The sequence below is a fragment of the Antechinus flavipes genome, chromosome 4 (genome assembly GCF_016432865.1).
Source record: "Antechinus flavipes isolate AdamAnt ecotype Samford, QLD, Australia chromosome 4, AdamAnt_v2, whole genome shotgun sequence".
Taxonomy (NCBI): domain Eukaryota; kingdom Metazoa; phylum Chordata; class Mammalia; order Dasyuromorphia; family Dasyuridae; genus Antechinus; species Antechinus flavipes.
In genome coordinates, this window is record NC_067401.1 from 173,996,812 (window position 1) to 174,007,977 (window position 11,166).

Sequence of the window (11,166 nt, forward strand, 5' to 3'; positions counted from 1 at the left end):
TGACAATATTGTGGCTCTATCTTCCTCTATTGATCTTTAATTCAAAAATTTTCTGAAATGTTTCATCCCTTTAATTCCTGAATTTCCTCACATAAATTAAACCTACTTAATATATGATGTTTCTCTACTCCCTTGGTGTTCTATGCTTTTCTTTTTGAATAAAGGATACTTCCAGACCTGTATTCCAGCCATGTGAACAAATCTACTAAGTCTCAGTAACAATTATAAAATTAAATTGGCCTACTTAAGTTAGCTGCTCTAATTTACCTTGCTTGTTACTCATACTTCTATGCATTTGTGTATATATTGGTACCTGAGTTTATTTTTATTTTAATTTTTTTTACTTTTGTGTGGGTGTATGTGTGTTTAGATGTTTATTTTTTTAAATTTATTTTTATAATAACTTTTTATTGACAGAACCCATGCCAGGGTAATTTTTACAATATTATCCCTTGCACTCACTTCCGTTTCGATTTTTCCCCTCTCTCCCTCCATCCCCTCCCCTCGATGGCAAGCTGTCCTATATATGTTAAATATGTTGCAGTGTATCCTAGATCCTGCAGAACCAAACAGATCTCTTATTGCACAGGGAGAATTGGATTCAGAAGGTAGAAATAACCCAGGAAGAAAAACAAAAATGCAAACAGTTTGCATTCATTTCCCAGTGTTCTTTCTTTGGGTATAGCTGCACCTTGATCAATTGAAACTGAGTTAGGTCTCTTTTTCAAAGAAATCCACTTCCATCGGAATACATCTTCATACAATATCATTGTTGAAGTATATAATGATCTCCTGGTTCTGCTCATTTCACTTAGCATCAGTTCATCTAAGTCTCTCCAAGCTTCTCTGTATTCATCCTGCTGGTCATTTCTTACAGAACAATACTATTCCATAACATTCATATACCATAATTTACTCAACTATTCTCCCATTGATGGGCATCCATTCATTTTCCAATTTCTAGCCACTACAAACAGGGCTGCCACAAACATTTTGGCACATACAGGTCCCTTCCCCTTCTTTAGTATCTCTTTGGGTTATACCCCAGTATAGTAGTAGCACTGCTGGATCAAAGAGTATGCGCAGTTTGATAACTTTTTGGGCATAATTCCAGATTGCTCTCCAAAATGATTGGATTTGTTCACAACTCCACCAACAATGCATCAGTGTCCCAGTTTTCCCGCAAACCCTCCAACATTCATCATTATTTTTTCCTGTCATCTTAGCCAATCTGACAGATGTGTAGTGATATCTCAGAGTTGTCTTAATTTGCATTTCTTGATCAATAGTGATTTGGAACACTTTCATATGAGTGGTAATAGTTTAAATTTCATCATCTGAAAATTGTCTGTTCATATCCTTTGACCATTTATCAATTGGAGAATGGCTTGATTTCTTATATATTCTCTATATATTTTGGAAATTAGGCCTTTATCAGAACCTTTAACTGTGAAGATGTTTTCCCAGTTTGTTGCTTCCCTTCTAATCTTGTTTGCATTAGTTTTGTTTATACAAACTTTTTTTTTGATGTAATCAAAATTTTCTATTTTGTAATCATTAATGGTCTCTAGTTCATCTCTGGTCACAAATTTCTTCCTCCTCCACAAGTCTTAGAGATAAACTATCCTATGTTCCTCTAATTTTTTTAATAATCTTGTTCTTTATGCCTAGGTCACGGACCCATTTTGATCTTATCTTGGTATACGGTGTTAAATGTGGGTCCATGCCTAATTTCTGCCATACTTAAATTTCTAGTTATCCCAGCAGTTTTTGTCAAATAATGAATTTTTATCCCAAAAGTTAGGATCTTTGAGTTTGTCAAACACTAGATTGCTATAGTTGATTATTCTGTCTTGTGAACCTAACCTACTCCACTGATCAACTAATCTATTTCTTAGCCAATACCAAATGGTACCTGAGTTTATTAATGCCTCTTTTTCTAAGATTTTGATTCCTATGAAGTTCTGGACATTGCTATTCCTGCATGACAGCTACTCCCTGTATTATCTAGATTGATAGATATTCTTGGCAGTTTAATAATTCTTTTATTATCTTAATCTTATCTTATTATCTTATCTTAATCTTTTCCTCTCAAATATTTGCAAGAATTTAAGCAAATTTTAAAAAACCATTCTTATACCTTATCTGGCATTCCATCTCCAGTCAAGATCTTGTTATTAGTATACCTTAAACCAATAAGGTAAAAATCAAAATCTCACTTTCATATACTATCTCCTTAATTAATTATTCATTTCCCAATCTTCCTTTCTCTTTTGAAGCCCTAGACTACAGTAGGCAGCAGGGATGAGACTAAGATATTGTTATTTCTGCAAGACTTCAAAATTCTTAGGAATGGCTTATATGTTCCTTTTAGAAAGTATCACTTGTTCCAATACGAATGAACAAAAAGGAATATCATTGCTTAAATCTGGCAAGTCTCACGAGGTTTTCCATTATATTCTATTATTAATATCAGATCAACAGATATTTTCATCAGTAACCCACACCAAGGAATCCATTCCCACTACTTATTTTATCTTTCTTTAGCCCTTGTTAAATAATCCCTCTTCTAGTTAAATCCATGGATCCACATTATTTATTCTTGGTAACTTCTTTTTCTTCAAAAGTCAAGCTCTTGATCCCCCTCTCCAAGAACCAAATATACACCATGTATTTCTAATTCTTCAATGGTTTTTCTTCCCTTTCTTCTTTGCATCAAATTCCTCTACTTTCCAGTCCCTACATTCTATCTGCTTTTTTCAACTGTCAAATTTTCTAACACAAATTAGGACCCTCCTTGACCTTTTCACATTCTTTTATTAAAAAAAAAAAAAAAGCCCTTTGATACTTTCTTAGGATATTTTTAAAAAGAATACTCAATTCTTCTTGATAACCTTGAAAGTGGAGAGATGTTCCTTAAATCATGTACTTGCCAAGGTTAAATAGCTAAGAACAAAAGAAGGATTTGAACCTGGTTCAAATGACCATACTGCTCTAAATCCTGTGCTTATTATTCTACAGTTGCTTCCCACTCTCCTATTTTCCAACACACAACCATTATGAAGTCCAAGAAGGTCTTTCAGGAAACTTTCCCATGGCAAACAAAGTGACAAAGAAATGCTTCTTTCCTCCTATATGACTTTTACATTTTGAATTTGTTTGTTTTTTCAGTAGTGAGGTTTTATTCACATCCTTTTTTTGTGTGTGTGTGTGACCATGTGAAATGACTAGATGTGCTATCTATGTTTGGGATAGAATTCTTAGCTATTGGAGACTAATTGGCATTGATAGCACTATATTTCAACCAACTAAGTTGTGTGGCTCAAGAGTTAAGTACTTATTATCTAGGAAAAATTTATAACTAAGGAAACAATATTTCTTTCATTTATTCATTCATTCATGCTTTCATCAACAAACATTAGGCTTCTACTATATGTAAATATGTATTATTGAGTGTGTGTATGAACAGGGTGAAGACTTAAGTATTTAGGGTCATCTAGGATCACTTAGGTAATTATAATATACACTATTCCATAATTAGTAATTTGGAGTTATGTAAGCAAGTGTCATGTGGAAACTGGAGGGGGAAAGGTTGTTACTGAGCAGGGAAAATCTGTAAAAGCTTCATCTAAGGAGTAATATTTTAATTGGCTTTAATAATTGTATAGAAATTCAACAGATAAATAAGGGAAAGGAGGATATTCCAGGCATAATGAGCAGCATAAATGAAGGCATGGAGATGAGATAAAAAAATGTGGGTTGGATTTTCTCAGAAGGTAATCTAGTTTGGTAGGAACATAGAGTTTGTCTATGGCCATAGTACTCTAAATATGCCCCGTGTCATCTGATCTCAAAAGTTAAACAGGGTTAGATCTTGTTAGTATTTGAATGAGGGATAACTTGGGGATTGCCATAGGAAAGCATCTAGGTAGTATAGTGGATAGAATGCTGGGGCTGGAATCAAGAAGACTCATTTTTCTGAGTTAAAATTTGGCCTCAAACACTAGCTGAGTGATCTTGGGCAAGTTACTTAACCCATCTGCAAAATGGTCTGGAAAAGGAAATGGCAAACCACTTTCCTCATCAAGAAAACCCAGGGGTCATAAAGAGCCAAAACTGTGCTTTAAAAGTTTTTTCTCTTTTAGTACAGTTACATGCCAAAATGTCAAAAAGTTTACAAAGTACCTCTCATCTCACCTTCCTTTCTCCATACTGCAACAGTATAAGATAACTGTTGCCTAAATGATTATTCCTGTTTATAAACAGGAATTATAAAATCTATAGATTTTAGTACTAAGACTTAGAGAAAAGAAGTAAATGCCTTGACCAAAACACTTTAGTAAGTAGAAGTCCAGAATTCAAATGTAAGTTCTGATCCCAGGTTTCCACAGTATCATGCTGCCTACTTAACCAGTCTTGTTAGATATAATAACTGTGATCAATAGTTGTTAAATGGGGACAATAACTGAAACCATCATAGTGCCTCTATCCCCTTTCTCTCCCCAACAGGTGAAAGCTGAGCTGAGGAAGCACTGGATCCGTTTCCTGCTTGCCCATCACATCAGTTGTGTAGGCTGTGTTCTAGAGAGAAACTTCAAGTACTTTCAGAAACATTCTAAGAGTCAGGAAAGCCAGCACTTTGGATGGAATCAGGGACCAGGAGAGGATAGGCCTAGAAGCAATGGGCAACTTTCACACTTGGCTGGAAAGGACCAAGGGACTTTCAGCTCCCAGCCACACCGAGGTAAAGCGGCCCTTCTTGGGGGCAGCCTGTCTGAAAGCAGTGAAGGTGACTTTACCATCATTGATACAACAGAGGAAATTCTGGAGGGGAGTGAAATTTAGAAGCCTTTGTAGAAGAGAATCTTGAAGAAGATCTGTTCTTCACTCCTTTATTTCCTTTCCTTACTTTCCTAAAGTGTATTTCTGAGATAGGAAAATGGAAAATAGAAAAGAAAAAAACCTAGTGTTGCCAAGTATAGTACAGCATACTTTCCCTCATAATCACAATTAATACTTAGTATTTAATGCCTTTGTCTTAAAAAATTTCCATGTACATTATAGACACAATTCTGTTCATCTCTACACAAACCTGGCCTTCTCAATCTGTAATGATATATAGGACTATCTCCTGACTGCACACTTTTCAGATATGAATATGGGATATGAGCCCTCAGTTGGAATTCAAGGCTGGTGTGTCAATAAGAAGAGAAAACTTTGAATATGGAAAAGTAGATATGAAAAAAATTCTTTTTAATTATATTCCCTTTGTTTTTCCTACAATTAACAACCTGGTCACTTGAAGGAGAGGAAGAGGCACAAGAAGAAAGATAGGAATGAAAAATAATGTGAGTGGGAAGGAGGATGAAGGGGAGAGTAAGAGAGAGACAGATACAGAGAGACAGAGACAGAGGGAGAGACAGACAGAGACAGTGAAAGAGAGATTTTTCTGCCATTTTTTTCTTTGATTGCCAGTTTCTCATTCATAAATTTTGATTGCTCCTCCAACTCTCCAGATCTCAAGACAGATCCTTCTAGGTTCCAGATGCCATTGGGCCGTCAATTCTTCTAAAGAAAGAAACATGTTTATCTTCAATGAGAAACTTAACAAGTATCAGCAAAACAAATCACAAAGCAAAAGCAGTCTAAAACAGAGGCTTTTAACTTTTGTTGTGTTGTGACACTAACAAAAGTTAGTGTTACAGACACCTTAAATAGTTTAATGAAGTCTGTGCTCAAAAGTCCTAGAATAATATTTTTAAGCACATAACATAAAGTAGATAAGATTTAAAAAAGGAAACCAATTATTTGGACATACAATTATCAAATTTAAAAAGAAACTTCATAGACCCTAGGCAACGAACCCATAGTCTATTTTTTTTTTAAAATAACTTTTTATTGACAGAACCCATGCCAGGAAAATTTTTTATAACATTATCCCTTGCACTCACTTCTGTTCCAATTTTTCCCCTCCCTCCCTCCACCCTCTCCCCCAGATGGCAAGTAGTCCTCTACATATTAAATAGAACCCATACTCTAGAACAGGGATAGGGAACATCTGGCCTGTGAGCCATATAAGGCCCATGAAATCATTTGCTAAGGCAACCTCAGGTGATGATGAGCTGAACGCCAGGAATCTCCTACTGCTTGTGTTCTGTAAGCTGATAATTTGGCTTACAAAAGATGTTATAAATATTGAAATGGCCTTTCACAGAAAAAGGTTCCCCATCCCTGATCTAGAGGATCAAAATGTTCATGTTGTTTTGATCTTTCTACTAAATTTTCAAACAACATTGCTTTGGATTTCTCATTTTCAAAGTTCCTTCAAAAAAACCAATATTGTGAACTTGGAGTCAATGGATTTGAGTTCAAATTCCACTTTGATTAGGTAACAGACATATATGCTTTAGCTCATCAATTCCAGACATTTGGAATATTGTGAATCTAGTAGAGAAAATTCCCCAGTGTTTCTAAAGCATGACTATAAAATAATCAGGCCAAAACTTATGTGGCATTGATTAAGTTATTTCAGTGGACCTCAGTTTACTTTTCAGTAAAGTAAAGGAGATGTTCTACAGAACACTGGGATTCTACTGGGGTTCTTAGAAGAGATTAAACAGCAGTTTAAAAACTGCTTTGCTATTATACATAATCATTTGTAATGTGCTCAATTCAGCTTAAAGAGAGAACCAATGTAACTGAAAAATTACCTTCTTATTGATCTCAAATTAATCATTGAAGACATTCCTAGTTTGGGATATGCCAAATATTGGCTGTCATATTATTTTATGTATATTTTGCCAGGATAGATTGATAATCAAGGATGATCAGGACTGATAAAAGACAATTGAATTTAGAGATTCGAGATTGTTGGCAACTTTAGAGAGAATTGTTTGAACAGGAAAAGGAGTCAGAAACCTGATTAATTAGAAGTTAAGGAATGAGTGGATGGTGAGAAGTGGAGACAACAAGAATGGAAAATTCTAAGAACTTAAGAGTGAAAAGAGGAGAGATTATATAGAATGATTATACAGCTTGAGGAGATGACAGACTGATAGGAAGATTTATAAAGATGGGAAAAAACAGGAATTCTTATAGGTGGCAGGGGAAGTATCAGAAAGGGAGAATCGTCAAATTGGAAAGATGAAGGGGAATGATGAAGGGAGCAAGTTCCTGGAAAGAACTTGTGTCAGCAAGAGAGGGAAAGATAAGTAAAAGTGAAAATCTAGGATTCTTAACTTTTTTGTTTGTTTGTTTTATAGATTCTTTAACAATTGGCTAAAAACTATTCCCTTCCCAAAATAATGTTTTTAAGTACATAAAACAGAATACAAAGAATTACAAAGGAAACTAAAAGTTAATGAACTGAACATATATTTTTCCCATCAAAGTTCACAGATCCCATGAAATCTATCCATGGCTCCCCAATATGACTGAAGATAAAGACATTTTGAAGGATGATGATATGATAAATTTGAGAATTACTAAAATCAAGATGGATGATTTTGATTTTTATAGGATCATAAATTCTGGACTAGAAGGGAGCTTAAAAGATACCTAATCCCTTTATTTTGTTAATGGAAAAACAAAGGCAACAAAAGGTTAAATTCTTTGCCCAAGATTATATAAGTGATAGATGGTCATAATGGATAGTCTTTATTTTTTCAGCAAAGTGAAAAGGGAAAGTCATCTGCTTAGAATAGAAGATGGAGTTGCTTAGATGGACTTGAGAAGAGAGGAGGTGATTCAGAACTGCACCCATAGGTATTATGATAGAAAGTTAATTGAGAAAGAGTAGGAAAGGATTGCCACTCAGAAAGAAAGGTCTATTAGTGATTAGCTAAGCATGAATTTTTAGCAGATATTAAGATGATCATATAAACAGTGATGAATGATGATAGGAGTAACTCAAGATTTAGTAGGGTTAAGAACAATAATAGGTGATAAAAGCAAAAACACAGGAAGAGAAAACAATGAATAGCTGAAATACAAAAATAGGAAAAGAAAGCCAGAACAGGGGTGATGAATTTGAAGAACAAAATAAAACGTGAGGTCAAAGTGAAGACGAATAAGTTTAGGAGGAATGGAATAAAGTGAGAGATGGGAGATAATGATTGTAAAAAAAGAAGGTGAAATAGATGGTGGTGATATCTGAGAGTTAGATGTATAATAGATTGAAGATATCAATCATTAGGTATGAAGAGGTTGATGAACTGTGAGGCCGATGCTCAAGGGAACCTCATAATACATAATGAATTCATCTTATTTTTATCCCCAAATTAATAAACACTTGACAAAAAATAAGCATTTCCTTATACATTACAAAACAAATGGAGGGTGTTGTATATGCACATTAACTTTACCTTTCTTTTTAAATAAATGAATTCAACATGTAACTTTCAAAACTGTGCTGCTTTTCTGTGATTCCTTCTTTTTCCTGTTCCTCTCTTTTTTGGATTGCAGTGGGGAGTAGAATGGAAAGAGGAACATTTTTTCATCTCACCCTCTTCTTACTGAAAATTTTTAGAATATTAACCAAAGTCTTATAAAAATATGCAGAGTCAAGTTATCAAGACTATGGAAGTCATTATCCCAATGATCATTTTCACTGGCAAGATCTCCCCTTCAGCATTCTAAGGGTAACACCAAGGGTTTGTGTGATTCTTCTTTAATACTATTCACTCATTTCATTTTTTATTTCAGTGTTCTTCTCAATCTCATCAACAATAGTTATCTAACATCATTAACAATCAATTAACACTAATTTGCTTTTTTTTTAAATAGGTTTTAAATTGATGTATTTTTATATCACCATACTTTCCCACACTGTTTCCCTCTTTATCCCCCAAAGAACTATTCCATATAACAGACAATAATAAGGTGACTCAGGATTTTTAAGCTTCCTGGGGGCTTCTTTGGTTAGTACATTGGGGAGAATACTAAATTCCTTATACCCTCCCATCTATTCTTATACCTAATTGGCTAACAAAGAGTCTGTTAGTACTTGTATGTTCTGTATACATGAAGAACTTTTTATTTGTTAATAAACCTGATTTTTAAACACAATGTAAAAGTAAAAGAGTTTTCTTCTGAGTTTCTTAAAAGTTAGTTCCAAGAAGGAAGAGGATAATAAGGAACACATTTCTAGAAGTTATAATACAAAAACTAAATTTATTTAAAAGAAAGTTTGATCTCTCTAGGCATGTAGTAATATCAAAGTGAAAAGTTTATGAATATGGAGAAAGTAATAGGGAAGGAATTTTTCGTACATGAACATATGTTCATCTCCCAAATCAGTACTTTGTTTACATGAGGACAATCAAGGTACCTGCACAGGTATAAGTATGCTGAATGAAAAGTCTGAGAGACATAATTTCTGACTAATTAATCAATTTTATTTATTATGGCTAGCAAATAATGAACAAAATGAAGTTAGTGATTTTCTCTCATAAACCAAAGATGAACGTTGGGGGCCAATGAATGTAAAATACCCTCAGATTAGTGAATGTCCCCAATTAAGCAGAAATCAACCAATTGGTTAACAAACTTGCAAGTCATGACATCACCAGGTCCTATTTGAAAAAGAAGGACAAATAGCAAACAAGAAAATAAAAAGGGAAAAAAAACTTGGATTCAACCAATATTAATTGATCACTAACAATTATTTCTCTCATAAGTCAGAAGGGAGTATATAGTGTCTCCCAAGTAAGAATAGAGGAGCCACAAAATTTATTTATAAGATCTTGGGATCATATGTGCCATTACAGAGCTGAGAAATAACAGGCAAGGTTTTTGGAAAAGATCCAGGTGTTATACTTTGAATGCTTTCTTGAACTAGGATTTGACTTTCTCTTGATTTGTATATATGCAGAAGTAATAACACTGGTAATATTGCAAAGAGAAAAGAGTAAAACATAAAGTGAAGAGATTTATAAATACACTTGAGAGAACAGGAAGAAGATGGTCTGGTTTTATGAAAGAAAACTCTAAACTGGGATATCCAGAGATCTGGATAACTCAGGGGTATACTGCTAAGGATTATTTCTGGAGGATTGCTGCATGTAGCCATCATTGTACAGTTCTGAATTAGCAAGTAGCATTAATCCCCAACATTCTTACCACATCATATGTTTCCCTAAACTTTCGTGGCTTACAGAGACTTGTCACCAATCCCCAGTGTTGCCTCATTAGAATACAAATTAGTTCATAGTAGACAACATAGGAGAATGGAAAGAAGCCTTGATTGAGAATCGAGGAACCTGATTTCTAGCATCACAGGATTTAAAAATGGAAAGAATCTTAGAAATCAGATCCCTTTTTATTTGACAAATGAGGAAGCTGAGTCTCAGAGAAGAAAGGCAACTAAGAACACAAGGCAGTGAATAACAGTAATAGGATTCAAATCTAGACCCCATTTCACTACCCTAGGTTCTAGTCCTACTTCTGTTTCCATCTGACTATATGTAATTGTATAAGTAAGTCACTTCCTTCATTAGTAGTCCTTTGGGTTTTTAATCTGTACAATGAGAAAATTGGACAACATAATTCCTATCCTCCCATTCCTTTTTATGATCTATGGATTGAATCGTACAATTTGTGAGTCAAAGGAAATTAGTTTTCCCAGATCCCACCTATTATACCCTTTGAAGCTGAAGTGCCAATCCTGACCATCCATTGATCTAGGTTAGAGTTCCAGCCCTACTATTTGTTAACTGTGCAACCTTTGTTGGGTAAGCCACTTCATTTCTGAGACACCTATAAAATTGAGTAAAAGTTCTTGCATCACTTGCCTCTAAGGGTTTTTGTGAAAATAGGAGTGCAGAAACTGTGCATACATCTTGCTGTAAAGCCCATATTAAAGTCAGATATCTTTGTATTTTTGTTTGTTTGTTTCTATTTCTGATTGACTAGCATAGTATCACCAAATAGAAAACCCTTTGGGATGATGTTAGTGATCATGACAGATGAATGCAGACAGGAGATTCATGAAGATTCCTCAAGACAACAGTACAAGAATGTCAAGGATCTCTCCTTAATCAAACACAGTGGAGTAAAGAGAACACTGAGCTTGGAGACAGACGTTCTAAACCTAATCCTTTACTTGTTATTAGATGAGGGTTAAAAGGTAGATCTTTTCACCAAAAAATCACTAAATTTTGGAGTTGG

The 11,166-nt window shown here is 34.5% G+C and overlaps 1 protein-coding gene across 1 annotated transcript in view; it reads left to right on the forward strand.

Annotated features, from left to right (window-relative positions):
* Positions 1-9,079, forward strand: part of GLP2R (glucagon like peptide 2 receptor) — an 88,896-nt gene extending 79,817 nt beyond the window's left edge. Inside the window, exon 13 of the mRNA XM_051995546.1 lies at positions 4,510-9,079. Coding sequence (XP_051851506.1) covers positions 4,510-4,845 — 336 coding nt within the window. The 3' untranslated portion in view covers positions 4,846-9,079. The remainder of the gene's footprint in view (positions 1-4,509) is intronic.
* The last annotated feature ends 2,087 nt before the right edge of the window (positions 9,080-11,166 follow it).